General features: G+C 43.5%; 1 protein-coding gene across 1 annotated transcript in view; it reads left to right on the forward strand.

The window, feature by feature from the left end:
* Nucleotides 1–25,322, forward strand: part of LOC110489530 (eyes absent homolog 1-like) — a gene marked incomplete in the record, with an annotated part of 115,349 nt that overhangs the window by 43,676 nt on the left and 46,351 nt on the right. Inside the window, 4 exon segments of the mRNA XM_036945599.1 lie at nucleotides 13,480–13,562; nucleotides 14,484–14,670; nucleotides 15,802–15,944; nucleotides 19,853–19,936. Coding sequence (XP_036801494.1) covers nucleotides 13,480–13,562; nucleotides 14,484–14,670; nucleotides 15,802–15,944; nucleotides 19,853–19,936 — 497 coding nt within the window.

The raw sequence follows: 25,322 nt of genomic DNA on the forward strand, positions 1-25,322 counted from the left end.
GTGTCTCCACTATCTCCATTAGGGTCTCTACTAGTGTCTCTACTAGTGTATCTACTAGTGTATCTACTAGTGTCTCTACTAGGGTTTCCATTAGGGTCTCTACTAGGGTTTCCATTAGGGTCTCTACTAGTGTCTCCACTATCTCCACTAGGGTCTCTACTAGTGTCTCTACTAGTGTATCTACTAGTGTATCTACTAGTGTCTCTACTAGGGTTTCCATTAGGGTCTCTACTAGGGTTTCCATTAGGGTCTCTACTAGTGTCTCCACTATCTCCACTAGGGTCTCTACTAGTGTCTCTACTAGTGTCTCTACTAGTGTCTCTACTAGGGTCTCTACTAGGGTCTCCATTAGGGTCTCTACTAGTGTCTCTACTATCTCCACTAGTGTCTCTACTAGTGTCTCTACTAGTGTCTCCACTATCTCCACTAGTGTCTCTACTCGTGTCTCTACTAGGGTCTCTAATAGTGTCTCTACTAGTGTCTCTACTAGGGTCTCCATTAGGGTCTTTACTAATGTCTCTACAAGGGTCTCCATTAGGGTCTCTACTAGTGTCTCGACTCGTGTCTCTACTAGTGTCTCTAATTGTGTCTCTTCTAGGGTCTCCACTAGTGTCTCTAATAGGGTCTCTATAACAGGGTCTCTAATAGGGTCTCTACTAATGTCTCTACTAGGGTCTCTATTAGTGTCTCTACTATTGTCTCTACTAGGGTCTCCATTAGGGTCTCAACTAGTGTCTCTACTAGGGTTTCCATTAGGGTCTCTACTAGTGTCTCTACTAGTGTCTCTACTAGTGTCTCTAATATGGTATCTACTAGTGTCTCTACTAGTGTCTCTAATAGGGTCTCTACTAGTGTCTCCTCTAGTGTCTCTACTAGGGTCTCTACTAGGGTCTCTACTAGGGTCTCTACTAGTGTTTCTACTAGTGTCTCTAATAGGGTCTCTAATAGGGTCTCCATTAGGGTCTCTTCTAGTGTCTCTACTAGTGTCTCTACTAGGTTCTCCATTAGGGTCTCTAATTGTGTCTCCACTATCTCCACTAGGGTCTCTAGTAGTGTCTCTAATAGGGTCTCTACTAGTCTCTCTACTAGTTTCTCTACTAGTGTCTCTAATAGGGTCTCTACTAGTGTCTCCTCTAGTGTCTCTACTAGGGTCTCTACTAGTGTATCTACTAGTGGCTCTACTAGTGTCTCTAATAGGGTCTCCATTAGTGTATCTTCTAGTGTCTCTACTAGTGTCTCTGCTAGTGTCTCTACTAGTGTCTCTACTAGGGTCTCCATTAGGGTCTCTATTAGTTTATCTACTATCTCCACTAATGTCTCTACTAGTGTCTCTACTATTTCCACTAGTGTCTCTACTAGTGTATCTAATAGTGTCTCTACTAGGGTCTCTAATAGTGTATCTACTAGGATCTCTACTAGTGTCTCTACTAGGGTCTCTACTCGTGTCTCTAATAGGGTCTCCATTAGGGTCTCTTCTAGTGTCTCTACTAGTGTCTCTACTAGGGTCTCTAATAGGGTCTCTACTAGTGTCTCTACTAAGGTCTCTACTAGTGTCTCTACTAGGGTCTCTACTTGTGTCTCTAATAGGGTCTCTAACAGGGTCTCTAATAGGGTCTCCATTATGGTCTCCATTAGGGTCTCTTCTAGGGTCTCCATTAGGGTCTCTACTAGTGTCTCTAATAGGGTTTCCCATTGGGGTCCTTTGAACCAGCATATACATTTGTGTGTAGCTGTGAATAATACAGCTACTTCATTGTTAAGTCAAGTTGATGAGGGCTTTATCTTGTTTGTTCAGTCTTCTAACTGTTAAAGACAGAGAGTGTCTATAATTAGGTGAATTTTAGTGTCACGGTGATATGATGTTCTGTCACAGTGTGACCAAATGAATAAAATAATACTATGGAAAACAAAAACACCACAGTCCCCCAAAAAACACTACAGTCCCGCAAAAAACACTACTGTCCCCCAAAAAACACTACAGTCCCCCAAAAAACACTACAGTCCCCCCAAAAAACACTACAGTCCCCCAAAAAACACTACAGTCCCCCCCAAAAAACACTACAGTCCCCCCCAAAAAACACTACAGTCCCCCCAAAAAACACTACAGTCCCCCCAAAAAACACTACAGTCCCCCCCCAAAAAAGCCTACAGTCCCCCAAAAAACACTACAGTCCCCCAAAAAACACTACAGTCCCCCAAAAAACACTACAGTCCCCCAAAAAACACTAAAGTCCCCCAAAAAACACTACAGTCCCCCAAAAAACACTACAGTCCCCCCAAAAAACACTACAGTCCCCCAAAAAACACTACAGTCCCCCAAAAAACACTACAGTCCCCCCAAAAAACACTACAGTCCCCCCAAAAAACACTACAGTCCCCCCAAAAACACTACTGTCCCCCAAAAACACTACAGTCCCCCAAAAAACACTACAGTCCCCCCAAAAACACTACAGTCCCCCAAAAAACACTACAGTCCCCAGAAAAACACTACAGTCCCCCAAAAAACACTACAGTCCCCCAAAAAACACTACTGTCCCCCAAAAAACACTACAGTCCCCCCAAAAACACTACAGTCCCCCAAAAAACACTACAGTCCCCCAAAAAACACTACAGTCCCCAGAAAAACACTACAGTCCCCCAAAAAACACTACAGTCCCCCCAAAAACACTACAGTCCCCCAAAAAAACACTACAGTCCCCCCAAAAAACACTACAGTCCCCCCAAAAACACTACTGTCCCCCAAAATACACTGCAGTCCCCCCAAAAAACACTACAGTCCCCCAAAAAACACTACAGTCCCCCCAAAAAACACTACAGTCCCCCCAAAAAACACTACAGTCCCCCCAAAAACACTACTGTCCCCCAAAAAACACTACAGTCCCCCAAAAAACACTACAGTCCCCCCAAAAACACTACAGTCCCCCAAAAAACACTACAGTCCCCCAAAAAACACTACAGTCCCCCCAAAAAACACGACAGTCCCCCAAAAACACTACAGTCCCCCAAAAAACACTACAGTCTCCAGAAAAACACTGCAGTCCCCCAAAAAACACTACAGTCCCCCCAAAAAACACTACAGTCCCCCCAAAAAACACTACAGTCCCCCCAAAAAACACTACAGTCCCCCCAAAAAACACTACAGTCCCCCCAAAAACACTACAGTCCCCCAAAAAACACTACAGTCCCCCAAAAAACACTACAGTCCCCCCAAAAAACACGACAGTCCCCCAAAAACACTACAGTCCCCCAAAAAACACTACAGTCTCCAGAAAAACACTACAGTCCCCCAAAAAACACTACAGTCCCCCCAAAAAACACTACAGTCCCCCAAAAAAACACTACAGTCCCCCCAAAAAAACACTACAGTCCCCCAAAAAACACTACAGTCCCCCAAAAAAACACTACAGTCCCCCCCAAAAAACACTACTGTCCCCCAAAAAACACTACAGTCCCCCAAAAAACACTACAGTCCCCCAAAAAAACACTACAGTCCTCCCCAAAAAACACTACTGTCCCCCAAAAAACACTACAGTCCCCCCAAAAAACACTACAGTCCCCCAAAAAAACACTACAGTCCCCCCAAAAAAACACTACAGTCCCCCAAAAAACACTACAGTCCCCCAAAAAAACACTACAGTCCCCCCCAAAAAACACTACTGTCCCCCAAAAAACACTACAGTCCCCCAAAAAACACTACAGTCCCCCAAAAAAACACTACAGTCCTCCCCAAAAAACACTACTGTCCCCCAAAAAACACTACAGTCCCCCAAAAAAACACTACAGTCCCCCCCAAAAAACACTACAGTCCCCCAAAAAACACTACAGTCCCCCAAAAAAACACTACAGTCCCCCCCAAAAAACACTACTGTCCCCCAAAAAAACACTGCAGTCCCCCCCAAAAAACACTACAGTCCCCCCAAAAAACACTACAGTCCCCCCCGAAAAAACACTACAGTCCCCCAAAAACACTACAGTCCCCCAAAAAAACACTAAAGTCCCCAGAAAAACACTACAGTCCCCCAAAAAACACTACAGTCCCCCAAAAAAACACTACAGTCCCCCCCAAAAAACACTACAGTCCCCCAAAAAACACTACAGTCCCTCCAAAAAACACTACAGTCCCCCCAAAAAACACTACAGTCCCCCAAAAAAACACTACAGTCCCCCCCAAAAAACACTACAGTCCCCCAAAAAACACTAGAGTCCCCCCAAAAAACACTACAGTCCCCCCCAAAAAACACTACTGTCCCCCAAAAAACACTACAGCCCCCCCAAAAAACACTACAGTCCCCCCAAAAACACTACAGTCCCCCAAAAAACACTACAGTCCCCCAAAAAACACTACAGTCCCCAAAAAAACACTACAGTCCCCCAAAAAACACTACAGTCCCCCCAAAATACACTACAGCCCCCCCAAAAACACTACAGTCCCCCCCCCAAAAAATACAGTCCCCCCCAAAAAACACTACAGTCCCCCCAAAAAACACTACAGTCCCCCAAAAAACACTACAGTCCCCCCCAAAAATACTACAGTCCTTAGAAATACACTACAGTCCCCCCAAAAAACACTACAGTCCCCCCAAAAAACACTACAGTCCCCCAAAAAACACTACAGTCCCCCAAAATAACAATACAGTCCCCCCCAAAAAACACAACAGTCCCCCCCAAAAAACACAACAGTCCCCCAAAAAACACTACAGTCCCCCAAAAAAACACTACAGTCCCCCCCAAAAAACACTACAGTCCCCCAAAAAACACTACAGTCCCCCCAAAAAACACTACAGTCCCCCCAAAATACACTACAGTCCCCAAAAAGACACTACAGTCCCCCCCAAAAAACTACAGTCCCCCCCAAAAAAACACTACAGTCCCCCCAAAAAACACTACAGTCCCCCAAAAATACACTACAGTCCCCCCAAAAAACACTACAGTCCCCCCCAAAAAACACTACAGTCCCCCAAAATACACTACAGTCCCCCCAAAAAACACTACAGTCCCCCCAAAAAACACTACAGTCCCCCAAAAAACACTACAGTCCCCCAAAAAACACTACAGTCCCCAAAAAAACACTACAGTCCCCCAAAAAACACTACAGTCCCCCCAAAATACACTACAGTCCCCCCAAAAAACACTACAGTCCCCCAAAAAAAACACTACAGTCCCCCCCAAAAAACACTACAGTCCCCCCAAAAAAACACTACAGTCCCCCAAAAAAACACTACAGTCCCCAAAAAGACACTACAGTCCCCCAAAATACACTATAGTCCCCAAAAAGACACTACAGTCCCCCAAAAAACACTACAGTCCCCCCCCCAAAAAACACTACAGTCCCCCAAAAAAACACTACAGTCCCCCCAAAATACACTACAGTCCCCAAAAAACACTACAGTCCCCCCCCAAAAAACACTACAGTCCCCCCAAAATACACTACAGTCTCCCCCCAAAAAACACTACAGTCCCCCCAAAATACACTACAGTCCCCAAAAAACACTACAGTCCCCCCCAAAAAAACACTACAGTCTCCCCAAAATACACTACAGTCCCCCCCAAAAAGACACTACAGTCCCCCCCCCCAAACATTTTTTTATTTGCATATACCCAGTCCGTTCCTTTCCCTTATTTCCCAATTTATGCCACCCGTACATGCCACCCGTACATGCCACCCGTACATGCCACCCGTACATGCCACCCGTGCCGTACATGCCACCCGTACATGCCACCCGTACATGCCACCCGTACGTGCCACCCATACATGCCACCCGTACATGCCACCCGTACATGCCACCCGAACATGCCACCCGTACATGCCACCCGTACGTGCCACCCATACATGCCACCCGTACGTGCCACCCATACATGCCACCCGTACATGCCAAGTATAGACCATATGTTGTTTTCCCTACATGTGTGTGTGTGTGTGTGTGTGTGTGTGTGTGTGTGTGTGTGTTTGCGTGCGTGCGTGCGTGCGTGCGTGTGTGTGTTAGCTGTTGTCCAGTGTGCTCCTGCCTGCAGTTACTCTACTCTGCCTTTTAATGGAAAACCCATCTGGACATGATAGTCTGGTCCCAATTTGGGCATAGAAAATTCTGCTGCAAATATTGTGATGATAGACATGGCCCTTGGCTAGGGGACTGATCAACCAGAACTAATGGATTCCAATTGGTGGGGCCAGAAGGCAGGAGGGGGTGGTATGGACGGAGGGAGGGAGGTGTGGCGGCAGGGATGGTGTCTGGTCTTGAGTGAGATAACTGGAGCAGGACAGGGGGGAGGTGGGAGGAGAGGGGGATAAAACATACCCCCCCCCCCGGAGAACAGCAGGCAACCCCCCCCCCCCCCCTCCCCCACTCACTACCCTGTGTAGGGTGTCATCTTTCGGATGGGACATTAAACGGGTGTCCTGACTCTGTGGTCACTGAAGATCCCTTCGTACTTATCATAAGAGTAGGGGTGTTAACCCTGGTGTCCTGGCTAAATTCCCAATCTTGGCTCTCATACTTTCACCTAATCATCCGCACCCGACTACCCGCCCCCACCAACCCACATTACCCCACCAACCCCCATTACCCCACACAGCCCCCACTACCCCACACAGCCCCCACTACCCCACACTACCCACATTACCCCACCAACCCCCATTACCCCACACAGCCCCCACTACCCCACACAGCCCCCACTACCCCACACTACCCACATTACCCCACACAACCCCCATTACCCCACACAGCCCCCACTACCCCAAACAAATCCAATGTTGATAAACTCCCATATCTACTGGGTGAAATACCACAGTGTGCATCACAGCAGCAGGATTTGTGACCTGTTGCCACGAGAAAAGGGCAACCAGTGAAGAACAAACACCAGTATAAATACAACCCATATTTATGTTAATCTATTTTCCCTTTTTTCCCTTTTTCCCTATTTTCACATCGTTACAAAGCTGTATATTTACATAATATGACATTTTAAATGTCTTTTCTTATTTTGGAACTTGTTTGAATGTGGTATTTACTGTTCACTTTTAATTGTTTATTTTTACCTTCGTTTATCCATTCCACTTGGTCTGGCGATGTAAACACATGTTTCCCATGCCGATGGAGCCCTTTGAGAGAGAGAGGGAGAACAGAATGTATACATCTTGTGTGTCTAGATCTGATAGCTGGAGGGGGTTAAGGATACAGTATGTGTCTTTATCGTCTAAGAGCATTTTATTTACTAAAAGTGTTTAGGAGCAGTGGGGGCTACTCAGACTCACCCCCCCCCCCCCCCCCCCCTTGCCACCACCCCTGTTCCCCTCCCTGCCCCCCTGCCCCCACCCCCTGCCCACAACCCCTGCTGTTCATTAGCAACAGTAAATTAATCTACCCACCTCTGATTGTCTCCTGGAACAAAGCTGTTAATTTGGAAGAGTACATTAATATACCCCTCCTTCATTTTCTCTAAGGAAGAGGAGGATGAGGAGGAAGATGAAGAGGGAGGGAAGGGTTTGGTTGAATGATAGGTTAGTAGTTGGTCGCTATAGCTCTCATGAATGGATGATAGCTAGGTAGTTGGTCGCTATAGCTCTCATGAATGGATGATAGCTAGGTAGTTGGTCGCTATAGCTCTCATGAATGGATGATAGCTAGGTAGTTGGTCGCTATAGCTCTCATGAATGGATGATAGCTAGGTAGTTGGTCGCTATAGCTCTCATGAATGGATGATAGCTTGGTAGTTGGTAGCTATAGCTCTCAAGAATGGATGATAGCTTGGCAGTTGGCAGCTACTGTATAGCTCTCATGAATGGATGATAGCTTGGTAGTTGGTAGCTATAGCTCTCAAGAATGGATGATAGCTAGGTAGTTGGTAGCTATAGCTCTCAAGAATGGATGATAGCTTGGTAGTTGATAGCTACTGTATAGCTCTCATGAATGGATGATAGCTTGGTAGTTGGTAGCTATAGCTCTCATGAATGGATGATAGCTAGGTAGTTGGTAGCTATAGATCTCATGAATGGATGATAGCTAGGTAGTTGGTCGCTATAGCTCTCATGAATGGATGATAGCTAGGTAGTTGGTCGCTATAGCTCTCATGAATGGATGATAGCTAGGTAGTTGGTAGCTATAGCTCTCATGAATGGATGATAGCTTGGTAGTTGGTAGCTATAGCTCTCAAGAATGGATGATAGCTTGGTAGTTGGTAGCTACTGTATAGCTCTCATGAATGGATGATAGCTAGGTAGTTGGTAGCTACTGTATAGCTCTCATGAATGGATGATAGCTTGGTAGTTGGTAGCTATAGCTCTCATGAATGGATGATAGCTCGGTAGTTGGTAGCTATAGCTCTCATGAATGGATGATAGCTAGGTAGTTGGTAGCTATAGCTCTCATGAATGGATGATAGCTTGGTAGTTGGTAGCTATAGCTCTCAAGAATGGATGATAGCTTGGTAGTTGGTAGCTACTGTATAGCTCTCATGAATGGATGATAGCTAGGTAGTTGGTAGCTACTGTATAGCTCTCATGAATGGATGATAGCTTGGTAGTTGGTAGCTATAGCTCTCATGAATGGATGATAGCTCGGTAGTTGGTAGCTATAGCTCTCATGAAATGATGATAGCTAGGTAGTTGGTTGCTATAGCTCTCATGAAAGGATGATAGCTAGGTAGTTGGTAGCTATAGCTCTCATGAAATGATGATAGCTAGGTAGTTGGTAGCTATAACTCTCATAAAAGGATGACAGCTAGGTAGTTGGTAGCTATAGCTCTCATGAAGGGATGATAGCTAGGTAGTTGGTAGCTATAGCTCTCAAGAATGGATGATAGCTTGGTAGTTGGTAGCTATAGCTCTCATGAATGGATGATAGCTAGGTAGTTGGTCATGAAGGGATGATAGCTAGGTAGTTGGTAGCTATAGCCCTCATGAATGGATGATAGCTAGGTAGTTGGTCATGAAGGGATGATAGCTAGGTAGTTGGTAGCTATAGCTCTCATGAATGGATGATAGCTAGGTAGTTGGTAGCTATAGCTCTCATGAATGGATGATAGCTTGGTAGTTGGTCATGAAGGGATGATAGCTAGGTAGTTGGTAGCTATAGCTCTCATGAATGGATGATAGCTAGGTAGTTGGTAGCTATAGCTCTCATGAATGGATGATAGCTTGGTAGTTGGTCATGAAGGGATGATAGCTAGGTAGTTGGTAGCTATAGCTCATATCACCCTGTGAAGTCTGTTCCAGTGTTTCACTGTTTTAGTTTTGAGAAGTCGTTTCTCCTTATGGATTAGTTTTGAGTCGTAGAACTGCGGTGGGGAAGCCCATGTTTGGTACTCGTTGTTCAGATGAAGACAATGGAAGGTACAGTACTTTGGAGAGAGAAGTTATTTTGTGCTACAACGTTAGATGTTATTTAACCTTTATTTAACTAGGAAAAAAACACTTGAGGTCAGAAACCTCTTTTTTTTTTAGGGGGAGTTGGAAAAGCTGGAAAAGTCTTGGCCTCTATCGCTGACCAGACACTGGTCCAGAGAATTTGTCAACGAACATTTTATCTACACGTTCTGATGAAAACCAAACAACTATTTTGCTGAGGCTTCTCCCTGTCCTCTAGAGGGAGGGAGGGAGGGAGAAGAGAAGAGTCATGCCCAAGGGCCTCGCCTCCTGTCCTCTCTTTTCATCCATTTTCTCTCCCAGGGCAGGTATCAGCCCCAGCCTGTCTTATTAAGCCATTAGATCCAATCAGCTCTTCCTCTTTGAATGAATTGGCCCTCGAGATGGTTGTTGTAAAGCAGTGAAGAGAAGACAGATTCTACATATTCATGAAGTTCTCCTGTAGCCTAACCCCCCCTCTCTCCCCCTTCTTCCCCCACCTCCCCTTCTCGCTCCCCTTCCTCCCCCACTCCTCCACCCTTCAGTAGCCCCAACACAACAGCCTGAGTGTTTAGCAGGGAGGGAGGCTCTGAGACACCTGAGAGAGCCTCTCTATCTCTCTCTCTCTCTCTCTCTCTCTCTCTGTCTCTCTCTATCTCTCTCTCTCTCTGTGTCTCTCTCTCTCTCTGTCTCTCTCTCTCTCTCTCTCTCTCTGTCTCTCCCTCTGTCTCTCTCTATCTCTCTCTCTCTGTCTCTCTCTCTCTCTCTCTGTCTCTCTCTCTCTCTCTCCCCCCTCTCTCCCCCCTCTCTCTCTTTCTCTCTCGCTCTCTCGTTCTCTCGCTCTCTTTCTCCATCTCCATCTCTCTCTCTCTCTCTCTCTCTCTCCGTTTCTCTCTCTACACCTCACTGTTGGCTACCTGAAATCATTGGTCCACAAAACGTATTTCTCTCTCGGTTCTGTCCTTTTTTGTTGAAAATGTGGTAATCCGTTTATTTTCTCTGTGGATCTGACCATCGTTCGTGTGTGTTTTCCTTGTTTTAGTGTTGGTCAGGACGTGAGCTGGTTTGGCATTCTATGTTGGATGTCTTGTTTGTCTATTTCTATGTCTGGCCTGATATGGTTCTCAATCAGAGGCAGGTGTTAGTCATTGTCTCTGATTGGGAACCATATTTAGGTAGCCTGGGTTTCACTGTGTGTTTGTGGGTGATTGTCCTTAGTGTCTTGATGTCCGTGTCCTGTGTTTATGTGCACGAGTAGTAGGCTGTTTCGGTTTTCGTTACGTTTATTGTTTTGTAGTGTTTGTATTTAGATTCGTGTTACTTCAGTTTAATAAACATGGATCGCAATCTACCCCGCCGCATTTTGGTCCGACTCTCCTTCACCCGAAGAATGCCGTTACAGAGGAAATGTTTCTATTTCAGTGTTATAATGTGCCATAACCAACATGACATATACCATACACTATCATATACCATACACTATCATATACCATACACTATCATATACCATACACTATCATATACCATACATATACCATACACTATCATATACCATACACTATCATATACCATACACTATCGTATACCATACATATACCATACACTATCATATACCATACACTATCATATACCATACATATACCATACACTATCATATACCATACACTATCATATACCATACACTATCATATACCATACACTATCATATACCATACACTATCATATACCATACACTATCATATACCATACATATACCATACACTATCATATACCATACACTATCATATACCATACACTATCATATACCAAATACTACCATATACCATACACTATCATATACCATACACTATCATATACCATACACTATCATATACCATACACTATCATATACCATACACTATCATATACCATACATATACCATACACTATCATATACCATACACTATCATATACCATACACTATCATATACCATACATATACCATACACTATCATATACCATACACTATCATATACCATACACTATCATATACCATACACTATCATATACCATACACTATCATATACCATACACTATCATATACCATACACTACCATATACCATACACTATCATATACCATACACTATCATATACCATACATATACCATACACTATCATATACCATACACTATCATATACCATACACTATCATATACCATACACTATCATATACCATACACTATCATATACCATACATATACCATACACTATCATATACCATACACTATCATATACCATACACTATCATATACCATACACTATCATATACCATACACTACCATATACCATACATATACCATACACTATCATATACCATACACTATCATATACCATACACTATCATATACCATACACTATCATATTATTACACTATCATATAGCCTTGGTTTCTCAAATGATTCCCTCGCCTGGTTCACCAACTACTTCTCTGATAGAGTTCAGTGTGTCAAATCGGAGGGTCTGTTGTCCGGACCTCTGGCAGTCTCTATGGGGGTGCCACAGGGTTCAATTCTTGGACCGACTCTCTTCTCTGTATACATCAATGAGGTCGCTCTTGCTGCTGGTGAGTCTCTGATCCACCTCTACGCAGACGACACCATTCTGTATACTTCCGGCCCTTCTTTGGACACTGTGTTAACAACCCTCCAGGCAAGCTTCAATGCCATACAACTCTCCTTCCGTGGCCTCCAATTGCTCTTAAATACAAGTAAAACTAAATGCATGCTCTTCAACCGATCGCTACCTACACCTACCCGCCTGTCCAACATCACTACTCTGGACGGCTCTGACTTAGAATACGTGGACAACTACAAATACTTAGGTGTCTGGTTAGACTGTAAACTCTCCTTCCAGACCCATATCAAACATCTCCAATCCAAAGAATCTAGAATTGGCTTCCTATTTCGCAACAAAGCATCCTTCACTCATGCTGCCAAACATACCCTTGTAAAACTGAGCATCCTACCAATCCTCGACTTTGGCGATGTAATTTACAAAATAGCCTCCAATACCCTACTCAACAAATTGGATGCAGTCTATCACAGTGCAATCCGTTTTGTCACCAAAGCCCCATATACTACACACCATTGCGACCTGTACGCTCTCGTTGGCTGGCCCTCGCTTCATACTCGTCGCCAAACCCACTGGCTCCATGTCATCTACAAGACCCTGCTAGGTAAAGTCCCCCCTTATCTCAGCTCGCTGGTCACCATAGCATCTCCCACCTGTAGCACACGCTCCAGCAGGTATATCTCTCTAGTCACCCCCAAAACCAATTCTTTCTTTGGCCGCCTCTCTTTCCAGTTCTCTGCTGCCAATGACTGGAACGAACTACAAAAATCTCTGAAACTGGAAACACTTATCTCCCTCACTAGCTTTAAGCACCAACTGTCAGAGCAGCTCACAGATTACTGCACCTGTACATAGCCCACCTATAATTTAGCCCTATCAACTACCTCTTTCCCAACTGTATTTTATTTATTTATTTATTTTGCTCCTTTGCACCCCATTATTTTTATTTCTACTTTGCACATTCTTCCATTGCAAAACTACCATTCCAGTGTTTTACTTGCTATATTGTATTTACCTTGCCACCAAGGCCTTTTTTGCCTTTACCTCCCTTCTCACCTCATTTGCTCACATTGTATATAGACTTGTTTATACTTTATTATTGACTGTATGTTTGTTTTACTCCATGTGTAACTCTGTGTTGTTGTATCTGTCGAACTGCTTTGCTTTATCTTGGCCAGGTCGCAATTGTAAATGAGAACTTGTTCTCAACTTGCCGACCTGGTTAAATAAAGGTGAAATAAAAAATAAATAAATAAATAAATATATACATATCGGGGTGGCAGGTAGCTTAGTGGTTAGAGCATTGGGCCAGTCACCGAAAGGTTGCTAGAACGAATCCCCGAGCTGACTAGGTCAACAATATGTGGTTCTGCCCCTGAACAAGGCAGATATCATATATCATACATTATCATATAGTGTACATTATCTTATAGTGTACATTATCATATAGCATACACTGTCATTGAGTTTATAAGTGATATGTATAACTCCTTAGTGATAACCGTGTGTTTTCCCCTGTCCTCTCCAGGTGGCACGTTCACAACCACGTCAGGACTGTACGCAGGAAGCAACGCCCTCACGAACTCAACCGGCTTCAACAGTACACAGCAGGTACCAATGTCTTCTACGGTAGCGCCTCTTCATTCTGATAGCCTACAGAAGATGTTTATCATCGTTGGGTTTATATTAAGAGGAGGTACTGTACTCTTTTTTTTGTTATATTTATATATATATATAAGATCCTGGGAATCTTGGAGTGTATCCCAAATAGCACGCATGTTCCCTACAGTGCACTAATTGTGACCAGAGCCCACAGGGTAGAAGTGCACTACTTTACGAGAAATAGGGGTGCCATTTGACAAACTTGACATAATGTATGATACAGTCGAGTTCCAATTGATCCACGTCACATGAATCATACAGTAATCCCTCATTACGCCTGTAGTGTTGTAGACAGGGAAAATCCCTTACTCCTGGCACAGAGGAAATGGGTCAGGTCCCAAATGGCACTCTATGTTCCTATAAAGTACACTCCTTTTGACCGGAGCCTTGGCCAGAAGTAATGCACTACGTAGGGAAGAGGAAATCATTTTTAAAGATGCGAGCCAAAAAAAGACCAAGACAGATCGCTGTCCAGATGTAGGACACAACAGACATATGTTTGTATTTACGTTTTGGAATCTGGACTGTAAAGTAGCACCGCTAGTGCATTACTTACCCGTTCTCTCTCTCTCTCTCTCTCTCGTTCTCTCGCTCTCACTCTCTCTCTCTCTCTCTCTCTCTTTCTTGTTCTCTCGTTCTCTCATTCTCTCGTTCTCTCTCTCTCTCTCTCTTTCTTGTTCTCCCGTTCTCTCTCTCTCTCTCTCTCTCGTTCTCTCGCTCTCACTCTCTCTCTCTCTCTCTCTCTCTTTCTTGTTCTCTCGTTCTCTCGCTCTCGCTCTCTCTCTCGTTCTCTCTCTCTCTCCTTATTCTCCCTCCATCCATCAATTCCTGTCTCTCTCCATCCATCCATCCTCCCATCTCCCCCTCCAGGACTACCCGAGCTACCCAGCGTTCGGCCAGGGCCAGTACTCCCAGTATTACAACAGTTCTCCCTACACCTCCCCCTATATGACCAGCAACAACACCAGTCCCACCACCCCCTCCACCACAGCCACCTACACCCTCCAGGAGCCCCCCAGCGCCCTGACCAGCCATGCCCTCACGGACCCCCCAGCAGGTAGGCCCCAGGCCCCCCAGGCCACCCACCCTCCATCCCCAGGATCAGAAGGCTCTGGAGGGGGTGGCTATGATGCCAGGGCCACTCATTATGGTAACCATTACAGTTTTTTTTTGTAAATAAAATAAACTATAATATTGTGATCATTGTTTTAAATTTTTTATAGTCAACGTTTCCCCTCCAGCTCCCAATTGCCACCCAAAACCCTCCCCGAATGAAAATCTAGAAACTGGTATTATTGAAGAAATATAAATTCACAGGGGGGGGGGGGGGGGGGGGGTGATACCTGTTTTTAAATTGCTGTTACCCCTCCTTTCCATTCTTAACCCACCCTTTGTTAGCATAGCACTTTAAGGAAATAGCATTATCGTTGAAAATGTGACTTAACTGCAGAGAGTAGTTCTTAGATGAACGTCTCTCCCCTTTAATAGGAATCACATTAAACGCTCCTTCTGACAATAGAACTCTAATGACATCATCATCCCATCAAGTGAAATAAGATAAGAGGGGGGGGGGGGTTACAGCTAAAGATTATCTGAAAATAGAACACATAGAACACATAGAACACATAGAACATAGAACACTGGCGTTATTATCTTTGTCCTGTCTGTCTGACACTCTGGAAACCTTACAACAGAAATAGTTTGAATGTAGTTATCGTCTAGTTGTCATTATTTAACACACATTTTTTTTAGTTAATTATTTGACGTTTTTTTTAACTAGGCAAGTCAGTTTAAGAACAAATTCTTATTTACAATGACGGCCTAGGAACAGTGGGGTTAACTGCCTGTTCAGGGGCAGAACAACAGATTTTCACCTTGTCAGCTCAGGGATTCGATCTTGACACCTTTCGGTTACTAGTCCAACGCTCTTAACCACCATATACACACACACACACACACACACACACACACACACACACACACACACACACACACACACACACACACACACACACACACACACACACACACACACACACGCACACACGCACACACACACACTTTACGATCCAAAATGTTGCTGACAACAGCTCCCTCCACTCTCCTCAATTCTAAAGGTGAAAGAGAGACATCATTTCCTCCTCTTTATTTAAAACAATCTCTTGTTCTTCTCCCCCCCCACACCCAGGAGATTACAGTACCATCCACAGTCCATCAACGCCCATTAAAGATTCAGAATCGGATCGATTGCGGCGTGCCTCGGATGGAAAGTCACGTGGCCGAGGGAGAAGGAACAACAACCCTTCACCACCGCCTGATTCTGACCTTGAGGTGAGTGACTCTGTGTGTGTGTGTGTGTGTGTGTGTGTGTGTGTGTGTGTGTGTGTGTGTGTGTGTGTGTGTGTGCGTTACCTTGGCGACAGACAGCCTCACCCTGTCTGAGGGCACAGTAGACTAATCCAATTACCCCCAATGCCACACCAAGGTTAACACATCACACACATGAACAAAACTCTCTTTTGGATCCTTAACTTATTATGGATTACTGAGATGTTTATTGACTATAACATTTATTTTCAATGGTGCCTTAAGTGCACTTCCGAATGCCAATAAAAGGAAAATACTTCTACACAAAAAATTATTAACCATTTATACATGTTTTATTGTTGTTCTTATCGACTATCGATTTTGTTTCGATAGTGAGATGATGGTATACTCAAAAAAACAAAAACATGACTGGATTTTCTTCCTCTGAGGCACCCTATTCCCTATATAGTGCACTACTTTAGACCAGAACCCTATGGCACCCTATTCCCTATATAGTGCACTACTTTAGACCAGAACCCTATGGCACCCTATTCCCTATATAGTGCACTACTTTAGACCAGAACCCTATGGCACCCTATTCCCTATATAGTGCACTACTTTAGACCAGAACCCTATGGCACCCTATTCCCTATATAGTGGACTACTTTAGACCAGAGCCCGATGGCACCATATTCCCTATATAGTGCACTACTTTAGACCAGAGCCCTATGGCACCCTATTCCCTATATAGTGCACTACTTTAGACCAGAGCCCTGTGGCACCCTATTCCCTATATATAGTGCACTACTTTAGACCAGAGATACGTATTCAGAACCTTTTGGACTGGCTCGCATTTCATTGTGTTACAAAGTGGCGAATAAAATGGATTTCATTGTCGTTTTTTTCTCGTCAACAATCGACACAAAATAATAAAATGAGTAAAACATGAATAACTTAAAATACAGTCGTATTCAACTCCTTTGTTTAGGCAAGCCTAAATTAGTTCAGAGGTCAAATATGACTTAACATATCACATAATAAGTTATGTGTGACAATAAATTTTAAAAAAAGGGGGGTTGACATGATTTGTTTTTTTTTCATGACTAACCCTTCCTCTGCTCCCCATACTTACAGGTCTCTCAGTCAAGTATGGGATTTCAAACACAGATTCAACTACAAAGACCAGGGAGCTTTTTTCGAAAGCCTCATAGAGAAGGGCAGTGATTGGTAGATGGGGTCACCATAACAAATCAGACTATAGAATATCTCTTTAATCACGGGTCAACGTTAATGATTACACTGTGGGATTATTTATTAAACCGCCCAGACACACGTCGAAGATACGGTCGTCCTTCTGAACAGAGCTGCAGGACAGGAAGGAAACTGCTCAGGGATGTCACGATGATGTCATTGGTGATTCTATAACAGCTACAGAGTTCAAATGGCTTTGAATGGGAGAAAACTAGTTAATTGTAGTAGTTAATCCACAATAACGACCTAAATGACAGAGTTTTAAAAGAAGGAGACAAATAATCCATTGAGGCCCTTTTATTTAACTAGGCAAGTCAGTTAAGAACAAATTCTTATTTTCAATGACGGCCTAGGGACAGTGGGTTAACTACCTGTTCGGGGACAGAACGCAGATTTGCACCTTGTCAGCTCGGGGGTTTGAACTTGCAACCTTGCGGTTACTAGTCCAACGCTCTAACCACTAGGCTACCCTGCTGCGCTGACGTAATACTGAACAAAAATGAAAACAGCAAACTAATACACTTTTTGGTCAGAATGCAAAGCCTGATGTTTGGGGCAAATCTTAGAGTAACACATCAGTGAGTAACTGCGTACTTATTTTTTTAAGCACAGTGGTAGCTGCATCATGGTATGGGTATGCTTGACATAGGCAAATACTGGGTAGTTTTTCAGGATAAAAAGAAACGGGGTGGTGCTGAGCACAGTCACAATCCTAGAGGAAAACCTATTTCAGTCTGCTTCACACCAGACACAGAGAGAGGAATTCACCTTTCAGCAGGATAATAACCTAAAACACAAGGCCAAATATACACTGGAGTTTAATTACCAAGAAGTGGCCAAGTTACAGTTTTGACTTAAATCTGTTTGAAAATATATGGCAAAATTAGAAAATTGCTGTCTAGCCATCATCCCCAAAATCTTTACAGAGCTTGAAGAATTTAGAAAATAATAATGGCCTAATATTGCACAAGCCAGGTGTGTAAAGCTCATATAGATTCACCCAAGAAGACTCACAGATGTAATCACTGGTAAAGGTGATTCTAACATTTATTGACTCCGAGGGTGCTAACTACTTACTTATATTTTTACTTATTTAGTTTGTATTCATCTTTGAAAATGATAGAATTCTTCTTTCACTTTGACATGATAGAGTATTTTGTGTATACTATTGATTTTTTTAATTATTTGAAACCCACATATCATTGGGGTTTGAATACTTTTGCAAGGTACTGTAGATAACTGCCTGTAATGTCACATAAAACATATGGGTAACTATATGGGTAACTGTATGGATATCTACATGGGTAACTACATGGGTAACTATATGGGTAACTATATAGGTAACTGTATGGGTAACTATATGGATAGTTATGGGTAACTATATGGATATCTACATGGGTAACTACATGGGTAACTATATGGGTAACTACATGGGTAACTATATGGATATCTACATGGGTAACTACATGGGTAACTATATGGGTAACTACATGGGTAACTATGTGGGTAACTATATGGGTAACTATATAGGTAACTATATGGGTAACTATATGAATGTCAAATGTTTGCCATATGTCAGGAAAGTCTGCCCATAGTTATGTAATAACATATGGGTGATTAACTGTGTATATGAAGTTCATATAGACACCAGCCCACCCATATGGGTGATTAACTGTGTATATGAAGTTCATATAGACACCAGCCCACCCATATGGGTGATTAACTGTGTATATGAAGTTCATATAGACACCAGCCCACCCATATGGGTGATTAACTGTGTATATGAAGTTCATATAGACACCAGCCCACCCATATGGGTGATTAACTGTGTATATGAAGTTCATATAGACACCAGCCCACCCATATGGGTGATTAACTGTGTATATGAAGTTCATATAGACACCAGCCCACCCATATGGGTGATTAATGGTGTATATGAAGTGCATATAGACTGCCCACCCATATGGGTGATTAACTGTGTATATGAAGTTCATATAGACACCAGCCCACCCATATGGGTGATTAACTGTGTATATGAAGTTCATATAGACACCAGCCCACCCATATGTCAAACTAACGTATTAAAGATTAGATGGGGGGGGGCGTTGCACAATGAGTTATTAATGAGTTATAATGATTATAATGATTATATGATTATAACTATTAATCTGTTATAATGAGTTATTAATACGATATGAATTAAGTTCAACTCACCCCATTCTGACGGTGACATTACAGCATGTTAACACATCTAGTTAATTAATTAATTAGTCACTATTGATCGGGCTAATGTAAAGGGCAGGGGGTGGATGGATGGATGGATGGATGACCAGGGGAGATCAAATTGCAAGGTACAGAGTGCGACCATTGATTTTGCCCCCCCCCCCCCCCCCCCCCCTTTCCTGTCTCTCTGTGTCTCTCTCTCTCTTGCTCTCTCTCTCTCTTGCTCTCTCTCTCTCTCTCTCTCTCTCTCTCCTATCTCTCTCTTGCTCTCTCTCTCTCTTGCTCTCTCTCCTACTCTCTGTCTCTCTCTCTCTCCTACTCTCTCTCTCTCTCTCTTGCTCTCTCTCTCTCTCTTTCTTGCTCTCTCTCTCTGTCTCTCTCTCTCTCTCTCTCTCTCCTACTCTCTCTCTCTCTCTCTCTCTCTCTCTCTCTCTCTCTCTCTCTCTCTCTCTCTCCAGAGAGTGTTCATCTGGGACCTGGATGAGACCATCATCGTTTTCCATTCCTTGCTCACAGGATCTTACGCTAACAGATACGGCCGGGTGAGTGACTTCACTCTCTAACGTCAAGTGGAAGCTCACACACACACACGCACGCACACACACACACACACACACACACAAACACACACATTTTCGTTTTGAGTGTGTGTCTGTTAGTTTGTGTGTCTGTCTTAGCGTGTGTCTGTGAGTGAGTGAGTGAGTGAGCGAGTGAGTGAGTGAGCGAGTGAGCAAGTGAGTGAGAGAGTGAGTGAGTGAGTGAGTGAGCGAGTGAGTGAGTGAGTGAGTGAGAGAGTGAGTGAGTGAGTGAGTGAGTGAGTGAGTGAGTGAGTGAGTGAGTGAGTGAGTGTGTGTGTGTGTGTGTGAGTGTGTGTGTGAGTGAGTGAGTGTGTGAATGAGTGAGTGAGTGAGTGAGTGAGTGAGTGAGTGAGTGAGTGAGTGAGTGAGTGAGTGAGTGAGTGAGTGAGTGTGTGAGTGAGTGTGTGAGTGTGTGTGTGAGTGTGTGTGTGAGTGAGTGAGTGTGTGAATGAGTGAGTGAGTGAGTGAGTGAGTGAGTGAGTGAGTGAGTGAGTGAGTGTGTGTGTGTGTGTGTGTGTGTGTGTGTGTGAGTGTGTGTGTGAGTGTGTGAGTGAGTGTGTGAGTGAGTGAGTGAGTGAGTGAGTGAGTGAGTGAGTGTGTGAGTGAGTGTGTGTGTGTGTGTGTGTGTGAGTGTGTGTGTGAGTGTGTGAGTGAGTGTGTGAGTGAGTGAGTGAGTGAGTGAGTGAGTGAGTGAGTGAGTGAGTGAGTGTGTGAGTGAGTGTGAGTGAGTGTGTGTGCGTGTGCTTACACGCCTACGTTTGTGTTTGAACAGAGATAGTTCTTCTCATCCTAGTTCTTCTCATCTTCTCATCCTAGTTCTTCTCATCCTAGTTCTTCTCATCCTAGTTCTTCTCATCCTAGTTCTTCTCATCATAGTTCTTCTCATCCTAGTTCTTCTCATCTTCTCATCCTAGTTCTTCTCATCCTAGTTCTTCTCATCATAGTTCTTCTCATCCTAGTTCTTCTTCTTCTCCTTCAGAAAGACGTTGAATCATTAAAGAGCTTCTCGATCAGACTCTTTTTCTCTGAGCCAAATTTCAGGTCCGCTGAGCGCAAAATTCTGTGGGCCTCGTTTATTGTGAACACTGAGACTGTGGACGTTTTAAATGACAGTTATAGCTGTGGACGTGTAGGTTACCGTGGCTATTTGATCATAATGTAGGGCCTACCAGAGTGTCCTACAATCAAAAACAATGGTGAAAATGCATACCATAATAACATCCTACCATCAAAAAACAATGGTGAAAATGCATCCCATAATAATATCCTACCATCAAAAACAATGGTGAAAATGCATCCCATAATAATATCCTACCATCAAAAAACAATGGAGAAAATGCATCCCATAATATTTTAACATGGAAATAGCTGTTCTGTCATTCCGACTACAGGAGCAGACAATGTGTGGTGTTCAATGTAGACCTACATTCCATCAGACTTTGGAATAAAAACACACGCCAGGGCTTGACCTTTAACCTGTTAATCCACTTGGTCCTTCAGACAAGGAGGCGACTGACAAAGTAAAATGCATAATTATTCCCAAACCATTATTACAGGAGAATCAGACAAATTATGCTAACCTCTGCCTATTGGCTACTTTCTCAAAATACAACACTGCCTCTTTAAGACGAAAAAAAAAGAAGCCCTTTACCTGAATTGCTTTTCAAAGATGTCTAGAAATGCACATGTTTTGTGTTCTTGTAGGAAGCTATCAGTCCCTTACTGGTGATGCAAATGATCAAATCAAATCAAATGTATTTATATAGCCCTTCTTACATCCGCTGATATTTCAAAGTGCTGTACAGAAACCCAGCCTAAAACTCCAAACAGCAAGCAATGCAGGTGTAGAAGCACGGTGGCTAGGGAAAAACTCCCTAGAAAGGCCAGAACCTAGGAAGAAACCTAGAGAGGAACCAGGCTATGAGGGGTGGCCAGTCCTCTTCTGGCTGTGCTATAACTGGGCTAATAACTTACTAACTAGCAAAGGATATGAACAACATGTACACATGTGCAAATGTGGCTACATGTAGCTCTCACTTTGATCTCAAAACAAGCACATTCACTTATGGCCGCTCATGCTGTAAACACAGTCCAGTTTAAAGTGAATGGCACAGGTCCATATATGGCAGTGGTCTATTTGCATATAGACCTACATCTCTGATTGGTTATGCCGCACTGTTCTGTGTAGGGTAATGGGCCTGAGTTGTGCCTGCCAATGCAATAGAATCCTACTCCGACGTGTTCTGTATACAACAACATAATTTGCATAGTTAGTTTTGCATACTAAGTCTTGCACAGCTTGTTTTGTTTCGGGAAGTGTGGCATTGAAAAGTGGCAAATATTGTGTTGATTTGATCAAAATTCCCAGAGGAAAGGGAAACTTTGATAGTGTTAACACATGCTGGTGGATTTTTTCTCTTAAAGTCTGAGAGTAAATCCTTAAATTCCAAGACTAAGTCTGAGAGTAGATTCTTAAATTCCAAGACTAAGTCTGAGAGTAAATTCTTAAATTCCAAGACTAAGTCTGAGAGTAAATTCTTAAATTCCAAGACTAAGACTGAGAGTAGATTCTTAAATTCCAAGACTAAGTCTGAGAGTAAATTCTTAAATTCCAAGACTAAGTCTGAGAGTAGATTCTTAAATTCCAAGACTAAGTCTGAGAGTAGATTCTTAAATTCCAAGACTAAGTCTGAGAGTAGATTCTTAAATTCCAAGACTAAGTCTGAGAGTCGATTCTTAAATTCCAAGACTAAGTCTGAGAGTAGATTCTTAAATTCCAAGACTAAGTCTGAGAGTAGATTCTTAAATTCCAAGACTAAGTCTGAGAGTAGATTCTTAAATTCCAAGACTAAGTCTGAGAGTAGATTCTTAAATTCCAAGACTAAGTCTCAGAGTAGATTCTTAAATTCCAAGATTAAGTCTCAGAGTAGATTCTTAAATTCCAAGATTAAGTCTCAGAGTAAATCATTCAAGTCCAAAAAGTAAATTATATTACTGTGCAAATGAATTGGATTGACTTGTATTTCGTAATTATAATTAAAGATGTAAATAAAAACAAGTCAATGTTTAGATAAACTCTATATTTACTTGTTGTATTAGGAAAGTTATTTAGACAAGTCCACGGTGTGTGTATGGTTATGGTGTATGCACGTAATATGGAGAAGGAAAGTTATCTTTTCTTGACTGTTTCATTTGTTGTCTCATATATCTCTACGTCTATTTGTTTGTCTAAAATTATGAATTATATCTTGATCTGTATTATGTTGAATTCCTATCCCTTCGTGGTTGTTTTTTGGTTCCGTTGGAGTTTCGAGTTTTCCGCTATCTTTCTGTTTGATGTCAGAAGATGACATATTGGTTCTCATGTGTCAGAGAGCTTAGTGTGCGTGGCCTGTCTGCGCACTGGGGCTTTGTTCTGTTACGAGGGCCTGTGTGTCCCGAATGGCACACTCTTCTCTATACTGTGTTCTACATTTGTCCAGAATCTGATCTAAAGTAGTGCACTGCATGGGGAATAGGGCACCCTTTGGGATGTAGCCAGGAGACGGGGGGGGGGGGGGGGGGGGGGGGGGGGGGGGGAGGGTGTTCAAGGGGGAACAGTTTTGTTTTGGAGGTGAAAGAGGGCTGCCCCATGACCCCAAGATGTGTATTTACTTTATCCTTAGCCGTGCATGCTGGGTAAAGAGGGAACGGCTTAGGGAGCCGAGGGATGAGGAGAAACAGACACAGATATGTGCGTGCACACATATCACTTCATACGCACGCACACACACACACACACACACAACCACCCATTCGCACACATATCACTTCATACGCACGCACACGCGCACACACACGCACACGCACACACACAACCACCCATTCGCACACATATCGCTTCATACGCACGCACACGCACACACACACACACACAACCACCCATTCGCACACATATCGCTTCATACGCACGCACACACACACACACACACACAACCACCCATTCGCACACATATCGCTTCATACGCACGCACACGCACACACACACACACAACCACCCATTCGCACACATATCGCTTCATACACACGCACACACACACACACAACCACCCATTCGCACACATATCACTTCATACACACGCACACGCACACACACACACACACACACACAACCACCCATTCGCACACATATCGCTTCATACGCACACACACACACACACACACGCACACACACAACCACCCATTCGCACACATATCGCTTCATACGCACACACACACACACACACACAACCACCCATTCGCACACATATCGCTTCATACGCACGCACACGCACACACACAACCACCCATTCGCACACATATCGCTTCATACGCACGCACACACACACACACAACCACCCATTCGCACACATATCGCTTCATACGCACGCACACACACACACACAACCACCCATTCGCACACATATCGCTTCATACGCACGCACACACACACACACAACCACCCATTCGCACACATATCGCTTCATACGCACGCACACACACACACAGACACTGGGTAGCAGACATGCCTCTCTGAAACAGGAAACACTCCTGACTCCGTAATGCCCCTCAGCTCTTAGAATCAACCCTCGTCTAGGACCTGACATTTCTAAGACCTCTCTCTCTCTCTCTCTCTCTCTCTCTCTCTCTCTCTCTCTCTCTCTCTCTCTCTCTCTCTCTCTCTCTCTCTCTCTCTCTCTCTCTCTCTCTCTCTCTCTCTCTCTCTCTCTCTCTCTCTCTCTCTCTCTCTCTCTCTCTCTCTCTCTCTCTCTCTCTCTCTCTCTCTCTCTCTCTCTCTCTCACAATTCAATTCAAGGGGCTTTATTGGCATGGGAAACATGTGTTAACATTACCAAAGCAAGTGATGTAGATAATATACAAAAGTGAAATAAACAATAAAAAAAAAATATATATATATATATACAGTGTTGTAACAATGTTAAAGAACAAAAGGGAAAATAAAGAACAAAAGGGAAAATAAATAAGCATAAATATGGGTTGTATTTACAATGGTGTTTGTTCTTCACTGGTTGCCCTCTCTCTCCTCGCTGTTGAGCAGACTCGGCCAGGACCTATAAATAGAGACATATCTGAACACACACACACACACACACACACACACACACACACACACACACACACACACACACCACACCACACCACACCACACACACACACACACACACACACACACACACACACACACACACACTGCTGTGCTTATCAGTTCTCCTAATTGGCATCAAGGCATGGGGATACCTGGCACCCCTGTGGATGGCACCGACGAGCAGGGACAGGTGGTGTGGTGGGGTAAATCACTTGAACTATTCCA

This window comes from Oncorhynchus mykiss, chromosome 15 (assembly GCF_013265735.2).
Source record: "Oncorhynchus mykiss isolate Arlee chromosome 15, USDA_OmykA_1.1, whole genome shotgun sequence".
NCBI classification, from domain to species: domain Eukaryota; kingdom Metazoa; phylum Chordata; class Actinopteri; order Salmoniformes; family Salmonidae; genus Oncorhynchus; species Oncorhynchus mykiss.